At 38.2% G+C, this 22,562-nt stretch overlaps 1 protein-coding gene across 5 annotated transcripts in view; it reads right to left on the bottom strand.

Annotated features, from left to right (window-relative positions):
• LOC113169761 (cytoplasmic dynein 2 heavy chain 1) overlaps window positions 1-22,562 on the bottom strand; it is a 95,286-nt gene that overhangs the window by 24,441 nt on the left and 48,283 nt on the right. For all 5 annotated transcript variants that reach the window (XM_026371444.1, XM_026371453.1, XM_026371470.1 and 2 more), the window contains 10 exons: window positions 20,955-21,089; window positions 19,738-19,881; window positions 17,718-17,807; window positions 12,925-12,990; window positions 12,794-12,844; window positions 12,665-12,718; window positions 12,306-12,437; window positions 11,482-11,554; window positions 4,610-4,770; window positions 3,433-3,558 (listed from right to left, as the gene is read on the bottom strand). In XM_026371444.1, coding sequence (XP_026227229.1) covers window positions 3,433-3,558; window positions 4,610-4,770; window positions 11,482-11,554; window positions 12,306-12,437; window positions 12,665-12,718; window positions 12,794-12,844; window positions 12,925-12,990; window positions 17,718-17,807; window positions 19,738-19,881; window positions 20,955-21,089 — 1,032 coding nt within the window. The remainder of the gene's footprint in view (window positions 1-3,432; window positions 3,559-4,609; window positions 4,771-11,481; window positions 11,555-12,305; window positions 12,438-12,664; window positions 12,719-12,793; window positions 12,845-12,924; window positions 12,991-17,717; window positions 17,808-19,737; window positions 19,882-20,954; window positions 21,090-22,562) is intronic.

Below are 22,562 nucleotides of genomic sequence, written 5' to 3'. Positions count from 1 at the left end.
GAAGATGCATAACAGAGACACTGAGAAAGAAGTTAAGGAAATAAATAGAGAATGAGAGAAAAGGAAGATGTTAGAGAGCAAGAGATAAAAACACACATTAGTGGAGCCCAGGACGCAGGGATGCAGTCTTACAAGCCTCTCTGCAGTTTCCTTACAGCAGTCAGCTCCCCAAAACTACCAAAACCTCATAGAGGCAGTGTCTGCTCCCCGACCACCTAAATTATATAAAAACCAAAAGGAGTGATTCTTACAAACTTAAGAAAAATAAAGACGACTCCTCCCCACAGAACAAATCAAAAAGAAAACAATCAAATGTGGACTAAATCCCTGTTAGTGAATGATTTGATAAGTGACCATCAAATAGACTTATTTTGTCTTACTGAAACATGGCTGCAGCAGGAGGAATATGTTTGTCTGTATGACTCAACCCCCCCAAGTCATATTAATTATCATGTTCCTAGAAGCACAGGTCGGGGTGGAGGACTTCCAGTCAAGCTTATTAATCAACTCCAGATCTAAACATAGTTTGAATTCATTTGAGAGCCTCACTCTTAGCCTCTCTGATCCAAACTGAAAAAGTCAAAAACGTGTTTGTTACTGTGTACCCTCCTCCTGTCCCTTACTATGAGTTTTTAACTGAATTCTCAGACTTTATATCTGATTTAGTTCTTAGTGCAGATGAAGTAATTTTAGTGGGTGACTTTAACATCCATGTAGATGTTGATGATAACTGCCTCAACACTGCATTTAATTCACTTTTAGACTCCATTGGCTTTGTATGTAAATAAACCCATTCATTGTTTTAATCACACCCTTGATCTTGTTTCATTCATTGATTATTTAATAGTTTTTCCCCAAAACCCTCTTTTATCTGACCATTTTAATAACATCTGATGTATATCTGAAAACGCTGTTGACAAAATGAAGAAAGAAGATTCCATCTTTTATTTCAGAACCATAAACCAACACAGTGGAGAGCAATGAACCTAACTTTACTCCAACACAAGTCAACTATCTTGTTGATAATACTGCAGACTCACTCTGAACACTCACTCAATACTCTAGCCCCTCTGAAAAAGAAGGTAGTGTATCAGAGGACACTAGCTCCATGGTAGAATTCACAAATCCGTAGCTTAAAGCAGACATGACGTAAGCTGGAAAAGAGGTGGCGTTCCACTAATTTAGATTAATCTTGCCTAGCCTGGAAATATATATATATATATATATATATATATATATATATATATATATATATATATATATAACACAGTTAACTACATTATATAAAGACATAAAAGTTCAGGAGTTTTTTTATTTATTTGTTATTATTTTAGGCACACTGTATTTGTTGATACTCTTGGCTTAGTTGAAGATTAGATCACATCTTATGATAAATTAATGCAAAAAAACATGAAATTCACATAGGTTTTCTTGCCCCTGTACAGTAGTTTGAAAGCTATATGCTAGTTAACTAGCTAGATGGATGGATCCATAAGCACAATTGGTGATGTGAAAAATGAGAGAAAGAAAAAAGTGAAAGTGGAAGAATCTGACAGGGATGAAAGGACATCTGTACTGCCAACTTCAATTATGAACACTGACCGCTCTCCCTCCCTGTCTCTCTTTCCTCCATTTCCCTCTCTCTAACTGACCAACTGGTTTAGTGAAGGAAGGAAGGAAGGACTGGAGAGACAGATGGCAAAAAGAACCCAGACAATTTAGAAACTACAGTCAGAGATACAGAATAATTGAGCAGATGGACACAGCTACAGAAACAGAGGCAGCTACTTAAACAAAGCCATCTCATGGTGGAGTCTACCCTTCCTTCTAAGCCTCAGTTCATTTTGCCTCTACCTCTCTCCTTTCACATCCACTCTTTCTTTATACTTTCAATATGCTCCCTGCCTCCCTCGTTCCCCTTGTTGCATCAGTTTTTCATTTCAAGCTTGACTGCCAAGACCTCAACCTCATCGGTTGCTGGGTAAAGAGCGAGACAGAGAAACAGAGAGAGCAAGACAGAAAAGGATTTTTAGTTATACAATAGAGAGGAGGAAAGGAGGAGTGAAAATTTTAGGAAAAGATAGCAGGGATGTACAGGTGGGAACAAACGGAGAGAAAAAAGCAAAATGAAATAGGAGGAGAGAGGAAAGAAGTGAGGTGGGGAAAGTGGAAAGGAAAAGGACAAAAGTAGAAAAAGAAAGTTGTGTTAAGCCATGGTATAAGCCACACTGGGGGCGTAGAAAACTCTGGACAGGAGGGATCTCTGGATAACCCCAGGGCATGCACACACATGTACACACAACAACAAACATTCACTCACACACAACAAAGACACACCAATCACTGCCAACAGCTGTGCCTCCCAATGAGATATGACCTGCTACAATGAGATGGTACTAAACTAAACCCCAGGAAAATCATGTGGACACAAATAAATACAAAGAAAGTAAAAGTCACATATGAACCCATTTAACACATAAGCACAAGTGCACAACAGTAAAAATATAAAGGATGAGCTACTAGTAATAATAACATATGCACTCAATACATGAACGCCTGGAGACAAATACACACAAAATAGTGATAATATGGGTCGACAGGTAGAATACAAAATATACGTAGGCAAAAGACAGAAGGTCATTTTAAATACGGATATCTGGCTAGTCTTCAAAATGTCCTCTTATATGTGTAACAAGCTGTAGTACAGTGTAAAACTATAAGTTACATGCACACTTTAATTTACAGTGGCAAGAAAAACTTGCGCAGTGCTTCTTGAAACCAGTAAACCCAAAACTGGTGCGTTTTTTAAAGGGCAGGACAGCTTTCAGCAACACGTCCATTATCATCACACTGTACACAGTGAAGTTCCGGACCTTTAGTAAGATCATGGACCATGGGTTTCACTTATATTTGTTTCATGCACATGCACTCGGACACAGTGTGAAACACAATCCAGTCAATGGCTTCACACACCTTATCTGATTAGCGTGCATAGAATTGCAGCAACATCTTAGTGAGGGCAAACAAAAATCCAGTGCATTTAACATACACATAATTGTCAGCGCTTATTTTTTTATTATTTTGTTTTTATTTATTTTATTCTGTAATCTGCCTTGTCCAACCCAGGATACCTAATGGACACCTATTTCTGCACACATGTTGCACACATATAATGTCACAGTAACTGTTATTAGTACAGTAGTGTGGACAGAGATAGATATCCAAACATACAGTCCACAAGTCCTGCAACAATTTGACCTTTCCCCCCTTAGCTGATCAGTAAAAGTCCCTGTCCTGTCGGTGCAATTATTTAATAATTAGAAACATAAAAAATAAAACTCTCTCCCACAAACACACACTGTGGGCAAATGTTAACTCCTTTTGCTAAAGCCTTACACCACCCACCCACCCACACCCACACACAGTACCTACTTTTTCCAGTAGGGGTAGCCATGCAGTGACAAGGTGAAGGTTTTTGAGGCAAAGCCAGTCTCCATTTCGGGAACATTCTCTGAGTGTAGCTAAGGCCACATCAGCCTGTCCCTGGCCCATAGAGATCTAGACAGACATACAGTGGAAGAGAGGGGACATGGTGAGAAACAAGCAGCAGGATAGAAATTTTGGAAACATCTCTCTCTTTCGGCTGAAATCTGGAACGTTGTAGAAAACAGAAAAAAAAAATGCAACTTGTTTAGGACAAGTGTTCAACCTATGTGTTTGATCAACCTGTCACTAGAGTTACAAGGTACTCTGCACCATGTAGCTCTTCTAAAACAAGTTTGCTTTCAGGTAACACTAAGGGCCTGGTTTTCTATGGTGTGCGTGTACTAAACTGTGTGCAAACATCTGCAAAACAGGGCACAAACTGATCTACTTTGAGTGCACATTTAGAACTGTGCCTTTCAAAATAGCATATGCTGTGGATTTTGCACTTTTTGTGTTTTTGCAGGTGTGCAAAATACAGAGAGGAGAAAATGCAAATATATTATCAAGCCTGAAAGCGACTTGTGGTGGCTGGAATTAAGTTTGACTTTAATATGTTTGAAAGACAGGTCAATGGCTTAGCAAATACTGCCAAATGTTTTCGTTAGAGTTACAGAAGCGATATTTCCCTATGGTGCCAGAAGGCTTTATTTTGTTGTGTAGCTCATCAAAGTGATTATTAGCATTTTCTGTTTCCACTTTCAAATCCTCTTGATTGAATTTCCTCCTAAAACCCGCTGCGTCAGTTTTCTAGATAATAACAGCAATCAGTAACACAGGTATACAGTATACTGTAAGTTACCATATAACAGTTTTTGACTACACAGACCATGCTCGTTTTAAGTGCATTACATTTCTTGTTTTGTTTACTTTAGGTATTTGTTAAAAAAAATGCTACTGAATACAAAATAGCCACAGGTTTGCAGGACGTTCTTCCAAGGGCAGATTTCTTAGAGTTCATGACCTCTTGACATGTATGAAAACTGATGAAATCAACTGGCAGAACATTATCAAGATCCAAAAATTCAGCAAGCTGTAGAACTAATTTATCCCAATTTAAATGTACAAAAGAATATTCTGTGGCTCTCATCTTGGTATTCTGTTGAAAAAGAAATGTATCCTATACCTCATGATAGTTGTCCCTTCCAATGGTTTCTGCAGCTAGTTCTGCAAGCTCCTGAGATGGGTCTGCCCCTGGAGAGATGATGATCAACACCGGCTCCAGTTCTAACGTCTCAGTGTAGAGACGCCGCAGGTTTAGAGGAGGGGGGGAGAGCTCTTTCATACCTACAGAGAAGTGAAGAATGGATGAATGGTGTGACTAGCAGATCTGCAAAATATGTTTCATTTAAATTTGATGCTATTCAAAGTCGAAGTGACTGGTTATCCTGCACAGAGAGTGCACTTAGGAGGGGGCACAGAAACAAGAAGAGCAGGTAGATTACTAGTAAGTAGCAGCAAGGAGGCATCTGGTGAGGGTAGATGAGGAAGAAGAGGGGAGAACGAGGTAGGTGATAAATGAGGGTGAGAGTGGAAGGAGGGAGTCAGTGCCTAAAAAGGGGATGATGGTGAAGAGAAAAAAAGTAGACGAGAGAGGAAAGGTGAGGCGATGTTGAAGAAAGGGAGAGCAGGCATAAGAGGAAGACACTGGGAGACAGAGTGAGAGAGATTAGGAGGATGATGTGCTGTGCATACTGAGTGCCAGGTATGCAGCAGTATTTACCACATATAGCAGAAGAATACCTTGTCAGCCCCCTGGTGTTGAGAAGCCAGGCTTTTTGTGTATGCGTCTTAGTGCATTTAAGTGTGTGTCTGCATGTGTGTGTTTCCTCACTGAGCATTAGGCTATAATCCTGCTGTAATATATTGAATTGCATATCAGATTTGAGTTAATAGTGACACACAAGCAGGCGCACACAGAGTGAGTGGCTGTGTTAGAAATTCCGCTGTGACGTTATTCATGCACGGATCAGCAGATATCTCTTTCAAACTAGCGCACACACAAGCTTTGTCTCTCTCTTCCATTCGTACACGTACACACACACACACACACACACAAACAAACAGAGAAAGAGAGAGAGAGAGTGCTGTCTTTTCTAGTTGAGACAACTGCCCCAGCCTGAACATTCTTTTGGTGTCTGCTGCCAAATGCAATCTGCTGCAACGAAATACACATACATGCACGCACACAAGGTCTTGGTAGAGAACATTTCAAAGCGACCTTTTGCTGCATCACCATGGCAACGCTAAGAAAAACAGTCGTCTGACCACATGGCTTATGATGTCTGACTGCAAAAAAAAAAGGGAACATTTACAGCAAGTGCACATGCACAGATGCATACTCAACTATCTTTGACATGGACAGGTAATCAGTATTCATGCTGGAGACTAGCATCGTCTGTTTGTGAATAGCAAAGTTCACCTTGGCTTTTATGACACACAATCAGGGCAAAGTCGAGGCTAGAAAAAGACAGTGCCACAGTCCCCCTATGGTTTAAATGTTTTTTTATTGGAGGAAACACTGAACGGCTAGGAATGTTGCAAACTGCACTTGACACTTTAAGCCTCCTTTTTTTTTCCTATCACCATATTTCTAATACAATAACTGTAACGGTCAAGGTAACTGCATTTAAAAGCTGATTGCCTGATCAGAAAAAAAGATTCCCACTTGGCTGGATGGTTAATGACAAAAAAAGTAAAGAGTGAGGTTTTTTATGCATACCTAAAAGAAGGTTTGTATTTGGTGAAGCAGAGTGAACAAACCAGTGAGCAAGCACTTTATAGGTTGTGTGTGTGTGTGTGTGTGTGTGTGTGTGTGTGTGAGGTTGTGTTCACCCAGCCATGCCTGTGTGTGTGAGCAATGCCCAGGCCTGGACTGGAGGGATTGAGTGAGATTAGCTGTAAGAGGATTACAGACCATGCCTCATTAGCATACTGATTTACTGCCAAAAACACATACACATACACACAAAATCTTCTTCTCTCCTGTTCTTTTTTTCTAATCTGTCTGTCTGTCTCACTGTTCCATTCACACATGCACTCTTACCCACCTCATACACTTATAAGCACACAACACCATCAACGGTGGGTTCACATCCCATTCAAGGAGCAAGAAGGCTATGTCTCTGTCATGATAAAGTGTATGTGTTTTACAGTAATAGCCCACAAATAAACAAGAGCGAAAAAAAATAAAATAAAATGTGGCACAACGTGCTTTTGAGAAGTTAGCTGAAGTGGAAACATGGACACATTTACAGAATAAAAGAGCAAAGAAAAATTGGTTCTAAGCCACCCACAAACTCAGAGCTAAAGATACACATGTATAACACAGCCAAACAAACACTTGCAAGGCTAAAATTTACAACTTCAAATGTGAAGAGTTGGGCTGATGGACACCCGTATAAATTTCTGCACAAAGAAACAAACATACAAGTCTAGAGTGTCCCCCTCGATTAGCCAGTATTACTATTATTAGCACTCTGGAGCAGCTGCACAACAGCTGACACTGAGTTTCAGTCAATAGGGCTATTGCTATCAGTAGGAAGCAAGGCAATCAGAGCACCAATTGCTCTCTCCCTCTCTGTCTATGACTCCTCCTCTCCATCCCCTTTTGAAACCACATCTTTTCTGCTGCTCTTGAGTGTCCTATTTACAACATTTGTGAACCTATTTGAGAGTTGAGAACAATAATGTGCTAAAATTACAGTAATCTTTTTCAGAGAAATATGGGAGATTTTCAAGAAAAGAAGTAGAGTTAGTTGCTACTGAATTATCTCTACTCTCCAGGATTTACTGGCACAGTAGACAGAATGTCAGTATCATACAATGAAGGTAGAGTTTGAGCCCTAAAATGAAATGACAACAGAACCCAAGGGGTGTTGCAAGGTACATACTGTGATGATGTGTTCAAGTTGGCAGTGTTTGGCCCCTCATAAATACAGTATGAAGTTCCACGGGCGTGTTTAATGCTGAGCACGTAATTTACATACATACAGTACGTCTATTCCAGCTGGACAGTTATTTTCTGTGATGTCTGCTGCTGCCAGACACACAGATAATTCTTCATTTTTTACATCCTCATTAACTGATTAAACAGACACACCATAGAGAACTGGGAAATTGGTGATGGCAATGGTCATTTTTTCCTCCATTTTGTTTAAATCCTGAATCCAGATTTAGAGACAATAATAAGTGACTGTAACCTTAATGTTACGAGTTTTGTGAGCAGAGATGTTGTTTTAGGCTATATGCAAGCACTGATGTAACCTCATCCTCAGCATAGTAGGCAGCATGTCAGTCTCATAATCTAAAGGTTGTGAGTTCAAGCCTCACATGGAGCTGGTTTTCAAAAAATAAATTGGCCATAAAACAATGAAAAAGAATTACAGTGTCAGTACATTTGTCTAATGAATGAATAAGAAATATTCGCCCCACCCTTTTGCTGAAACTATCACCCTTCGGGACATGTGTTCACACATTCAAATTCAGACTCAAAGTCAAAGAAGTGTCTTAACATAAGATGATAGATATACCTCAAACATTAGAAATACAGGAACATTTGCATTTGAATGAGACACATACCTCCCTGATGCTGAAACCCAGGAATCCAACATGATCCCCTCAAGACACAGGGCAGGTGTTTTATTCTTAACCAAAGCTAAGTTGGAGCTAAACTAAATGCTAGGGCTGGATATTGTTTCAAATCTTATATATTTGTTTACATTTTGTGTGAAATAACAGTGTAATATTACAAGGTCGTTTGTATGTTCAGTGGCAGTGTATTCCATAGAAAATGAAAGCATTCAGCCTTGTTGATGCAGTAAGTGGTGTGTCAGTTTCATAATCTGAAGGTTGTGACAAACAGGTTATAGGTTTAGTCTCCCCATAAATTGCCTCCCACACTCATTTTTGCTTGTTTTACATTATTAAGCACACTGAAACATACTTCTCATTCATCCACATACTGATCACTGACTAAACAGACTGCTGCACACCACAGTGTTTTCATGTCTTTTGTGATGTAGTTTAATTTACTTTTCTTTTTTACGTAAAATTTATTATTTATATTTTTTAACGTACAAGGACATCATTGGTATCACTGTTTGTACCAACATCCTGGATTAAACTTGAGGCACAACACTCACTGGCACTGAACTCCACAACTGGAGGCACTGCTGCCCGTTCCATGGTGGATGGCTGGGTTTTCAGCTGTTAATACTACCAAAGCAAGAATCTGCAGCAGATGTGATGCCACTCACAGTCACAATATGACTTTACAATTTACGGCTTTACCTAGTAAATACACTGACAGTCCAAAAATAAAAAAAGCACCACCTGGATTTAACTAGGCAAATAGGTAAGAGCCTCCCATTGGATAATTACAGCATGGATGATTATGTTTCAGCTAGCACCATGTTTTTTAATCCTAACTGATGCAGCGAGTAGCTTCTCATTTCTTAAACAACCATATTAGAAGTCACATCTTGTGGTTGTGGAAAAAATGGTAATTTCAGAAGGGTCAAATTATTGGCATGAATCAAGCAAAGAAACATCTAATGAGGTTGCTAAAACTACTAAAATTGGGTTAAGAACTGTCCAAAACATTACTGAAACTGGAAGGATAGTGGGGAACCAGATTTAACCTGTAGTGGTGGGTAGGAAGAGGGTGAAGTGATGTACCCATCATGTCTATTGCATACCGTACCATACCGTCCTGTAAGCCTGTGGGGGCACTACTATGATCTGGGGTTGCTGCAGTTGGTCTTTTCACACATAGATTGATCATTGCAATGACCAGACTAAAGATTTAGAATCTTTGGGATGTGCTAGAGAAGACTTTGCGCAGTGGCCTGACTCTTCCATCCTCAATACAAGATCTTGGCGAAAAATAAATGCAACTCTGGACGGAAATAAACGTTGTAAAATAAATGTCAAAACGATGCCACAAAGCGTGCATTAATCAGAGCTAAAGGCAGTTCAACAAAATATTATAATTAATTATAATTAAAACACAGCAATGACAATTGCATCAGCCTTATATATATTTTAAAATTTGATAATATTTAGTAAATGTTTCAGTATGCTAAAATGTTAAATAAAATGATGAACTTAACTACTCTCTAAGGTAGTTTAAAATAGTAAATAAAAAATTGAAAAAGTCAAAACAACTTCCTGAAGCTACTTTGTAGAAAATGAATGATGGGATCAATCATGGGTGACTACAGTGGCACCACTGCAATTTCAATGGGATGCAGGGGTTTGTTTTGCCGTTCAAAGCTGAATACATAATTTGGCAGCAGACTACCACTATTTATTTTTATCCTTATTGACACACCTGATGACATCACATACAGATTGACTTTCCTATCTAAAAACACTTAAACAGCACAATGTACTGTAAATTCTAATTTGGGGAGGGTTGTCTCATTAAAGAAAGAAATGTTTGGCCTTGAGATTTTATTTATTCATTAATGAATATTCATATGACAAAGATGCTGATGTCCCCAAGCACATAGATTCCCCCAAGGTTAACACAGCAAGTAAGGCTTTTTAAAATGTGTGTGTGTGCGCATTTGTTATACTGTATAACTGGCTGCAAAGTCAGGTACAGGACCTCTGTGGTCATGGTAGAAAACTGAACCAAGCTGTGCAAGCTACTATAAAGGTGGACATTATGGCTATTTCCAGATGAGATGATTAGAGTCACAGGCATAGGTCTAAATTTGAACAGCAGACAATTTACAATGCAAGACAAGCTTCATAATGGTCATCAGGGATTGTGTGTTTTAAATTTGTCTCACACTGTCAAATTCTGATTTTTTTTTTCTAAAACTAATCAGAGTAGCTTATTTTACAGATTTTGACTTTTAAGTGTAATTGTCTAGAAAATTACTTTGGACATTAGCGATTAACTAGATTGTGAGCAAATCAAAACAGACACACAAGAATGTGGACATATCGGTAAAAAGGTGAATTTACATGCTCTTGTTCACACAACAACCTATGATCTTAAAAAAGAACAAACGTGAACTAGCACATCTACGCACACAACATATATAAACTGAATATTATACACATACATGAACCTGCATATAAGTTTCACCTGACACCAATTAGCAGCATCCCAGATAGTGCAGTCAGGAGCCAACACACCATTAGGATTATCTGGGCTGAATGAATGGGCTCATTAAGCACAATAAACTAACCACTCTCTAGCAACATTAGAACTGTGTGTGTGTGTGTGTGTGTGTGTGTGTGTGTGTGTGTGTGTGTGTGTGTGTGTGTGTGTGTGTGTGTGTGTGTGTGTGTGTGTGTGTGTGTGTGTGTGTGTGTGCCGGTGTGGGTGAGCGAGAGAAGTCAAGAGAACAGACAGGGAGAAGTGAGTGTTTGTGTATGAATGGGGATATCTGTGTTAAAGAAAACTACCATGAAAACAAATGTCACCATTGATGAGAAGTGGACATGTATGGCTCAGAGGTCCTGCATAAAAGATTTGTCTGATAATATTTTGCTTGAGTGAAGAGTGAGGGCTGAAGGTGCTTGTTAAAAGAAAAGCCTTTTTCTTTCATCTTTGTAGCATCTCGCAAAGGTACAGTGGCTTAGCATGCATGATTAAAGAGAAATCACACTCAAATTCAAAAGGGGAAGGGAATTACTGAAACGTTATCAGAACAAACACAAATTTTAATTAAGTCAATTTAAGGCTTCTATTTGTTAGTTTGTTAACCTTCAACACCTTCTTAAGGTCCTCATAATTCATTCATGTGATAGTGTCTTAGTATGAGTCTAAACAGGAAAAGAGAAGAAACCTTCTAACCTATCAATACAGATAAGCCCCATTTCAAGATTGGGTTAGTGCCCAGTAGGCAGCATGATTATGCTGTATTTGTTTTTTGTGCCTCTTCAGTGGGAAACTGTGAATAATAAATGCAATTTTATGTGTAGTCCATCTAGGCAACATACTAAAATAAATGAAAAGCCCTTATATGAGCCACTTACCCAGGGCCTGGGAGGCAAAGGCTGCCATAGCACTCTGCAGTCGATCTGGTCTGACTGCCTGAACTAGCAACAGCTGAGGAGAGCAGAGAGCAAAGAGAGACAGATGAACTGAGGAAAAACAACAGGCATTGCTTATAAACTGTTGGAAGGTCAATCACATTTAGTGGATATGATATGATATTTCATATTCATCCAGGCTTAAAATGTATATAGTTTAACTTGAATTCATAACATTCACTGATGCTTCTTCTGAAGATATATTAAAAAGAACATGATAACCACATTAAAAGAGATACTAGTGCTCAAAAACACCAGTATCACCCTGTCTACATAGTAATAGATATTCATTGACTGCCCTTACAGCCATCAAAGTAATAACCAAAATGCATTTGTTAAAATGTTTTAACCCAAATTTGGATTTACGTCCATATAAAATTAGGCATTTGCAATAATTCAGATTTCCAGATCTGACATATATGAAAATCTATATAATACTATATTCTGGGGCTCATCTAAGTTTAGATTTGTTTCACTTCGAACCAACAACAAAAACTCTAAACAAAGTAATTTATACCAAAAGGTTTAAGAGTCATCACAAAAATTATGTGCCTAATAAGCACACTAAAGTCTAAACAGTTCCATGCTGACCCAGGAACTAACTTCACAGAAATGTACTGAAATCTGCAAACAAACAAATCTTTCTTGGCAGAGCTAACAAATGCTTAGGATTTTTAAATGCATGTAGACTTTTGATATGGTCTGTACATAATGATAAGGTGTTCCATTTAGCCGATGAAATGACTGGTTTTTGATTGAAAGCTGACCTGCTGGAAGGGAGTAATCTTCTTGGCAATGGTGGATGGGATTTCCTGTTCACACTGTGAGCTCTGTGAGAAGGACAGCCAAAGGTCTGAGTCACTCAAACACAGTGACTGGTAGAGCGCTGGGAATGTAGCCTGTGAGAAAAGAGTGGTAAAAGTTATTCATCTTGTCTTCATCTTGTGAAAGATAGATGTAGTGTTTGATATATCTTTAATTTACTGAGGAGATCTTTACTGAAATTCTATTTATGTTAATTGTTGGTTTACAGTGTCTACTGGCTGGAGAAAAAAAGTATAAAACTGTCAAAATGTTTCACATTATTAAAATTAATCTGTAACTCTGCATGATGTTAACAGTTTACTTTGAAAATGGCCACTGCTCCATGCCTCTCCTGATCAATCCAAGAAGGGAACTCCTGCAGAAAGAGGACAGGTGTAAGTCAAAGTACTATCATAGTCATTTTCTTGAGAAAACAAAGCTTTGGCCTTACCTCTTTCTTAAACATTTCTCCCACAATGGATCCAGTGAATACATCCCATTCCTACAGCACAAATTAGTGTTAAGGTTGACATTTAATAAAGCCACTGTATGCAACAGCTATGATTCACTAAAAATACTCACATTCTCCTGGAAGAGTTTGGGGTACATGCCTTTCACAAAGTGCATAGCAAACATCAACTGGTCAGCCTGACATGAAGAGACAGACAGAGAGACTGATAAATAGATGATATATGTCACCTGTCGAGATTTCATGGTCTGCTCAAGTCTCAGCTACAAACAGTAAAAAGTCATGGTAGAGCACATTACTGTAGCATCTCATCCAGACCGAGGGCAGACAAACTATATTCCCACTGCATGATAAGTACCCTCAGGCTGCCTAACTGAAGGGCTCGCAAAAGGCTGGTGCAGCAAAAAAAACAAAAACCCCAGGGACTTCAGGAACTACACTGACTGTTGTATCATGTCTACACACACTCAATGTGCTCATCTCTCTGTGTGTTTTTTTCTCTTTTTCACATCTGGTGAAAAACGCTTGTCAAGTTTGACAACAGAAACAGCCACTAATCAAAAGCAAGCAAAGACAATGAGCAAGGAACTCTAGAAGAAAACGAAAACGAGAAAGCAGTGAGAGAGAATGCAAAAACTCAAAACACAGCCATGCTATGCAGTTTGTCTGATGTGGTTCTCGATTTTATCCCATAAACATATTTGCTTCTAATATTTTTGTGATTGATGGTGATAATGACAGAGCTAATAGAGATAACTGTTTGTAACAGTTTCTGTAAAACACTAAATGTACTTTTCACATTGGTATTGTTATGTCAACTATATTGATGGCTTCCTAAATTAGATTCAGCGGTGTGAATGGCTTCTGAAAGAATTATATTTATATATACACCTACAGTATATACAGCTGTTATCTGACAATATTCTTTCAAAAAACAATGCAACAGTACTTATTCAGCAAAGCTAATAACAGACATTGCACCACTCCTTCAATGCTGACCGTGCATATTTATGCAAAGCTCATTTTATGCAGTTTAAAACTGTCTGGCACGGACAAACAAATTAGAAGTAGCATGTAATTCAAGTACAGTGGAGATAAGTTTGGCTGTTCACAGGAGCTGCTATCACTGCTACCAGATGGAGGCATTGTTACTGAAAAATCAGATGGCAGTCGATCTAAGAACAATTTGTTAGCAGTCACGGTGGCTACAATGTGCTTACTCGATTGTTAGTGATATACAGCATCACTGTATAATATTAAGCCCAGTAAAGAGATAAAAAGCAAAAGGAATAATCATCAAATGATTCAATGGGATAATTTTGACTCCACTTTTTTTTTTTTTATTTATCTTAAAGTGCTTAAATTAATAGAATATTAAAGCACTACTTCACAATTGTTGGCAATGTAATTCAATCTTGAGCTCAACCTATATTTCAGAACACAGGACCGTATCCTTTGGGATTCTTATATACCAAACCACATGACTCAACAGTGTCAAGCTGTTTACACACGAAAGCAGTGGACAAGGGGTCAGTTAGGATCTCGAGTAAATACTCAGCATCCACACAAAGATTCACAGACACAGTTTTTGATTTCCAATGAATATACTAGATTTCAGCATTACATTACAATGCTTCCCTAGCTTTTTATCCTTCTCTCTTTCTCTCCTGTTGGTAGTTTCTAATAAATGTATTCTATTCTGTGGTGGAGTTTGAAAAAAAAAAAAGAAAAGAAAAAAAAACAGCTTGAGGTACAGTGGGGCTAACATTCAGGTTACATTAGGACTAGACTTCTACACTTGCTTAATCTGCTGAAGCGACAGTGGATACAGCTGAACCGAGAGAGCCGAACAATATGACACGAGTGACCAAACAATTGCATGTCACTGTTTTTTGTAGATATATGTGGATCTGTGGATGTATGTGTCTGTGTTTTCTTACTGTCTGAATGTAAGTGCCAGGACGAATTAAGCAAAAAGAGCTCAGTGATGATGGGAGTATGTTTGAGAGTGTGTGTGTGTGTGTGTGTGTCTGAATTGCTGTCACGCTAGCTCTCTGACAGGCCAGGAACCTCAGTAGACAGTCCAAACTGGAATATGTCACACTTCAGCACATCACAACAACTCACACTCCTCCATGTACATAAGAGATGCATTCACATTCTCACACATATAGTTAACCTCCTGAATGCGTATGCCTGCCACCCCCCCTACACACAGGCACACGTGAATACCAAATTTGACAAGTGTGTGTACACACAGACTCACAATCCTTTTGTTTTCATTGTGTTTTACCATGTTACTCCTCTAAAAATATAATCCCCCTCAGTGTACACCCCTCCAGTGTACACCAGTGTGCCAAAAAGACAAACTTTGATATTGTTATTGTTGCATGTTCTCTATGGATTTTTGACAAAAACAGGAAGATTTGCAAAGGTGCTATGCATAGATGAGACATTGAGAAGGCCTAGATATGGCTGCATCTGAAGTACACATTTTCTAACAGAAAAGTTACATCTCCAGGTCATTGCAGAAGTGTATATGAACAATGCTTGACAATTAACATCTAATTAATATATATAATTTGATATCATATTAAATGAGGCTAAACCAGTTCAAAATATTGTAATGGCACACTAAAAAATTCTGAATGCCATGTGTGTTTTCTTGTTCAGTGAAAACAATAATAATGAATTGCTTACCTTTTATTTTAAGAGTGCTAGCATATTTGTTGAAGGGGCATCACACCCCAAATAATTATTTCACTGTGTACATAATTATACAATTAGTTCTTGTTGCTCCTCTTTTCTCTCTCCACTTCCCACTGATAACAACCAGTAGTTGCAGTTTTCTCCACTGTCATCTGGTGCTGTTCAAGGGTGATTTGCTGGGTTTTATTTATAATCCTGTTGCATCTTGACCTTTTGATTTTTGTTGTTATTTGGCGCTATATAAATAAACTGAATTAAAATTAATTTCAAATACATTATTCAATATGATGTATTAAGATGTGATTTCCACAAAACAGTATGCAACACAACTTTTCAATAAGTTATCAGTTTTTCCTCAGTTTGAATTTGAAAGTTTTGGTAAAAACCAAGCCAATTCCTATGACCATGACATTGTGACAGCACAGACCTGACTTAAGGCTGTGTTACATTTGTGGTGACGCCTATAGCAACAATCACCAAGGAAGCTAATATTACATCTTTGTTAGTAGGTTGATTTGAAAAGACCATTAGCATAATTTCTCTAGATCATGTCATGTTTAATGTTTAAAAAGCTCAACAATGGCTTTTTACTTTACATGTTCTGTCCTGTGTCTGTAACAGCAGTCCTCCTGCTGGAGCAGCTGCATGCTCACAACCATTGCTCTACTCGCCATGTCTAGTGAAATGCAGTGTGTAGTGCTTCTTTAGAGGATGCTGTCACGCTTCAACTAATAGAAAACTAACAAATTCAGCCTGTGAAGTTAAAACATTCAGCTTTTACAACATTTTAATTTTAAATGAAAATATTCTCAGCCATCACATTTATTTTGAGAAAATGTAAGTTGTTCAAAACATAAACTAGGTTACATAACATGAACTTGATGCATTTACACCAACCCTGCAGAAAAAAATTAAAACTACAAAACAATCTTTGCCCATGAGAGGTTTACCAATCAATATTTGGTAGAGTAGCCCTTCATCTTTATCACAGCTTTCGATGTACCTAGCCATAGTAAATCAATACCTTATTAAGCTGAGTCTGTTGTGTTTGTGGGGGAATTTAACACAAATACAACATTATCCGAGTGCCTACCACTGCATAAAAATACAGATATTCCAGAACATAGTGTGGTTTGTTATTTACATCCCAACGTTTTCTGATGTCGATTCCCCTTTCGTCTCTAATTATCTTCTTCTTTTTTCTCTCACATCATCATGCCCTCATTTTTTATCCTCTCTCACTCTCTATTATCTATCTTTATCTTTGCATTGGAGGTCTTCTCCCACCTCTGTCCTCTCCTCTGTGGGGTTATCTCTTTGGCAACAAAGATGTGCTGGTGTTGACAGGAGCACAGATAATGCAGTCCAGTGTTTCCTCTCTGCTAATACCTAGGCTGCAGCTGTCTAAAGACGTGTCTAGGTATGTTTGTGTCTGTGTGCAAGTGTTGAGTAGATAGCCAATAGACATGATCAGCAGTTTACAGTTACACTGAGCCTGCCTGCAGCTTCCATTACCACTCTCTCTGTCTCACCCACACCCACAGACACACAGACACACACACACACACAGACACACACACACACACATACACACACACATACACACCCACACACAACAGAGAAATTACATTTACCATTTACAGCCTGATCGATGCAATGATTGCTGTGTTGTTCAATATTTGACACTTCATTAGAGTTGTTAATGGTGAGGGTTTGAAAGTATATGTGAGTATGTGTTTCTTTGATTGTGCATTTAGTTAAAATGCTCAGTAGGAACACTGCTATGCTATACTAATTGTTTGAAAAAAGTGTAATTCAGTCTAATTGTAGCTTGCAGAATGTACCTTTTTTCACTGGTTAGTTGAGGTCAGTGCTCTACTTATTCATAACAAATGTAAGTAGCTTGGCAAAGGAACTTCTCTGTGACTGTGAGCAGAGAAAATGGATAGATTTTTGGCTTATGGTGAATGATGTGTTCATGGCCAGTTTTTGTTTTAAAATCCCTTCTTTTAAATCAACATAGTAAGGAGCTACAGGGAGAAAATACAACTGCTAGGGACCGTTTCAAAACAAGCTAATCCCATTTTGCAAAGCAAACCTATCTGATGGTTTATATCAAGCACTTGGTGTCACAGGATTTTTATTTTTTTTAGAGATGTTCCAAACAAATTTTACTGTGAGTAAGTTTATGCATTACCTTAAACAGTGACCGGCAGACATACTCATACACCATATTCTTCAAACTGGCCTCCAAAGCAGCGATCCTGGCTTCAGTACTGTCTGTTTCCTGAAAAAATAAACAAAATTATTGATTATTGAAAGATAAAAATGGCCAGGGGGCTTTAAACTAGGCGAAATGTAGAGAATGTCGTGCCACTAAAGAGATTCAAATGGTTTATTTCTCAGTCTTTACTAATATGAAACAGTATGTGTCTGTGTTTTTGTGTTTCATTCTAACTACATTTGAGAGGGGCGATGGAATTAAAAAACCAGCAGTGACATTTTTAGTGTAAAGTTGAACCACAGATACAAAGTACTTGTATGTAACTTGTATCTCTCTGTTCTTTTTCTTTTTTTAAATCTCTGTCAAAAAAAATACTACTGAGACATCTGACTTGAAGCACCTGAGAGTTAGGTGGGACAGAAGTAAAACTGGAATGGAGACATCCTTTGGATATACAAAGACAGGGCAGGACAGGAAAGAATAAACACTGTGAAACAGGAGAATTACAAAAGAAATGGTGAGAAAAACAAAAATTCCAGAAGGATTTCTCTTTTTCTCTCTCCTATTCCCAGTTTAGCATGCCTGTCCCATTCTTTCTCCTGCCTGAATCTTTGTTTGCTGTATTTTGAAAGAAGCATTTGTGTAAACACTTGAATTTTGGTGAGCACAAGTTAGCATTTTGTCCATGTGTGTCTCATGTATGCATAATGTGTGTATCAGCTGTTGGGTTGCGTTTGTGAGCAAATGAATATTGTTCTGTTCGGTATGTCAGACAAGAGAGGTTAAAACCCTCATCCATATCTCAGGAACCATCTGCAGCTCTTGGTAAATTAAACTTATTCATTCAATACAACAAACAGCCAACAGACACAAAGAGGGAGTGTATATGAATCAATGCAGTATTCTGACCACACTGTAAGTGTCCACACCCACACACACACACACACACACACACACACACACACACACACAGAGGGAGAGAGAGAGAGAGAGGTGACCAGATGCTGCCTGGTGACATTTTTGGACGACAGCACTGGCTCTAACAACGCATACAGGATTTGGAGAATTAGTGCTAAATCTCTCAACCCAGTGTGTGTGTGTGTGTGTGTGTTTACAGTATATACTGTGGTTATCAGAGAGTTTTTAGGGCTCAGATGGAGAATAGCAGTGTGATAGACAATCTATGATGCTTTCCAGCTGCACAGGTCAGATTGAGATAAACTTACTGAAGAAAACAAACATGAGCTCAAACAATTAAATCTATATAAAGTAAATTGTATTAAATATAAATATTATAAAAACCAAAGAATACAGTATGTGTATGTATAATCCTGTATTCCTGTTTGTACCAAATACTATACAAATACTATTACAAATATCACCTGCAACTTGCAGATGTGTCAGTAGGAATATGCCTCCTTCTTGATTTCTTCAAATATATATGTTGTATTACCATTTACAGTACATATGTGTTCCTGGGTTCTTAGTTAACTTCCTGAATGAGACCATTGCTGTGGTCTTGATGATATATTGGAAGATCTGCCAGACTTTTGACTGTTATGCAGTAAGTTGTCTTAATTTGATGACAAAGGTTCTCAGTGAGGTTCTTTATGGCACCAAAGCCTTCAAAATTACTTTTAAATCCATTAAAGTAGTCTGGCGATGAACAATGCAATTTTAGAAAGATTCCTAAATGCAACAAAGCCGAATTGTCTTTAACAGTTCTCTTGAGAATCTTCTAATGCTGTGAACCATGTAAAATTTGGTGTCAGTAGAGCTTTTCTTTGTGTAGGTGTGTGGCATCAAGTTGCATTTTCCTTTACGCCAAGGCTGGAAAACTGAGAGATTTGGGCACATTACAATTATTGTTTTACTATTGAACAAGTCAAGAAGAATATCACTTGAAACTATTTTGCAAAATGAAAAACATTTAAAACACTGTTCTGATGGATATAAATGAAAGAACTATAAGATCTGTGTGGCACCCGGTCACCTTCTTGGCTTGAAGAGCCCTTTGGAAGAGGCGCAGAAAAGAAGCAAGGCTGAAGCGATACATGTTGTTGATCTTTGACAGGTCTGTGATGACAAAATACATCTTGCTTGCACTCTCTGCAAGCGGCAGGTAGGCATCCCGCTCCTGAAATAAAATCAAAAACAGAGAGAAATGAAGGGCACAAAAAACAAGAAAGTAGCCAAGAGACAGCAAACAATGAACCACAGCTTTCTTAGAGAGTCACAGAAACTACAGCAAATGTTTGAATGACAGGAAAATGGCTTTATACTCACTAGACACTTTATTATACCTGTACAATCTAATGCAATCCAATGCAGCAGCTCACCTGTGAATTCTATTTTGGTAAGGTTATAATTTCTCATTCATTTTCAGATAGGGTGACCAAAACAGTATTAAAAACACATCTTAATATAATGCACTAAACTACAAAACCATAACCCACTATGCCTTCAGTAATTATCACCTTTCTAACTGTTTCTACTGTATTAGATTGTATTAGATTTTACAGGTATACCTCATACAGTGGCCAGTGAGTTTATACAGTATGCAGATGGTTAAGCAGAAAAAATTTAATTTATTGTGATAGAATGAGAAAGAAATAAAAAGGAGGATAGACAACATGAGGTGTGAAGACAGGAAATGTAAGAAAAAACAGAAGTGAATAAAGACAGATACAGAGAACAGATAATAAATAAAAACTACATAAATAGTACTGGTGTAACACTGCACCCTAGAGGATGATTGCACAGTGCATTTACTTGTAAATTTGTGGAATCTGATGTTTGCAGCTATTTGTGCAGCCATGAGGATACGCATCTGTAGACCACTGAACTGTTTGTGCTCAAATACTAGATTATATAGCATCATTGTATGTAACAGTCTAAACTTTTCAATTTCCATCAAAGCACTAAATATCAAGCGATGCATAGTTGCAAAAATTACATAAAAGTACAAAAGTACAGCCTTCTTACATCCGCAGACTGGGAGTTTAACACTCTGCCCCTGACTGGGATTATCTGTGTCTTTCTCTGTCATATGCTTCCCTGCCTTTCCTCTAACAAAAACTGTAACATATGTACTTGTTAGTATCAACTAGCAGATTTTTCATAATTCATCATTGATCAGATCAAGTTAGACCATTCATACACATAAGCTTGTTCATTCCAGTCTATGCATGGGCGCCCGACATACAGTACCTGGTCCAGGGATGCTTGCAGCCTGTGTGATTCCAGCAGTGACTCCTGGATCAGGGCACTGCTTGCCTTGGTCTGGTTCAGACTGTCTATCAGCTCCCTGTTTTCCAGAATATTCCCCTGAGCTGTAGCCAGGGTCTGACACAAGAAAAGGAGAGGTAGTTAAAACAGGACAGAATATCAGAAGTAATGAAATTAGAAAAAAGGGGGTGGGGTAATCACAAGACCTAAAAGTTTATATCTGCCAAGAGTCTGAAGTCAGTGATCTTACACAAGTTGGAGAAGCAACATTTCTCATCTTCAAGTCAACAACTTGATAAGTGGAATTAATTATTTTTTTTATTTAGGCTTTCAATGAGTGCCATGGCACAATCACTTCATCCAGTGGAATCTATTCTCTCAAACGAACTTTTTAAATTTATTCAAATAAATTCAAATAAAATAGATGAGAAAGCAGTGGGGCATGGGAATGTCAAGTCGCATATTCTCCTACAATTCTGGAATAATTACATGTCTAGTAGCACTGAAGCACTGACATAATGCTCTTGGCACTATCTGTCTGTGTGTGTGTGTCCAAATTTCCCTTAGGCTGTGTGCAAAAGAATAAGCATTAGGTTCACCGTCTGTGTCACAATGTCCATCAACTTCGTGTATGATTTTGAATGTGTCACTACATTAGGCTCTATGCATTTCCTACTGGAAGTACAGGAAGTTCTATCAAACTATTTAGATAGGAACATTCTGTTTGAAAATTTCGTATCCATATTTTCATTACCATGGATGGTAAATTACATCTAAAAATAATAAAGAGTGTGAATGAGAGAATGCAGTAAAGATTGTGATTTTCCTCCCTAACATTTCTATTCAACCCCTCACACTCACAGGAGATTTAATTGTATATTTTCAGGTAGACAGTTTGCTGTGGTTGTGTTTTGCCATCTGTTACGAAGGTTACAAAAAGATTTTGTTTAAGGAATCTGGCATTGGCACAATGTAAAATTCTCTACTTGATCCATGCAGACATGCCATTTTGGGCACATACGTTAAAGCATTTCCACTGATGCACTTTTTTAACCAATTTCATGTTGCTGACAAATTTGTAGGTTGAAAAGAGCGCACACACTAATCAAGCCTGAGCGCGTTTAGTGCAGCTGAACCCAATTTTCCATAAAGTTTGGCGGAATAGTGGATTTTGTAACTGCAACAGCAGGTCCAGTTTGTGTTTGATAACTTGATTTGCTTTAACACATCAAATGTATTCGTTTACTTTCAAACGTATATACTAAAAAAAGCACAGGTTACATTTAAAGTAGTCCTATAACCACCCAGACACTGCTGAAAGCTGGGAGGAGCAGAGGAAAAAGTGCTCCTCCACTGCCACAAAGGCACAGCTTCAGTACCCAGCAGTTGTGTTTCCAGCTTGGTGGAGTGCTCGATCAAACACATCTGGCATTGTGGCTGTACATGGGAGTGAAATGACACATCACATCCTTGATGCAGCACTAGCGACTCCTCCTGCTTGGTTTTGTACACATTGCTCCATTCTGTCTACTACGCCCTGCTCAGTTCATCAGTAGGAGTTAGAAACAATAAGATCTACAATGAAGGGAT

The sequence above is a fragment of the Anabas testudineus genome, chromosome 13 (genome assembly GCF_900324465.2).
Source record: "Anabas testudineus chromosome 13, fAnaTes1.2, whole genome shotgun sequence".
Taxonomy (NCBI): domain Eukaryota; kingdom Metazoa; phylum Chordata; class Actinopteri; order Anabantiformes; family Anabantidae; genus Anabas; species Anabas testudineus.
Note: the sequence above shows the minus strand (reverse complement) of the source record. Positions and strands in the feature narration are given on the sequence as shown.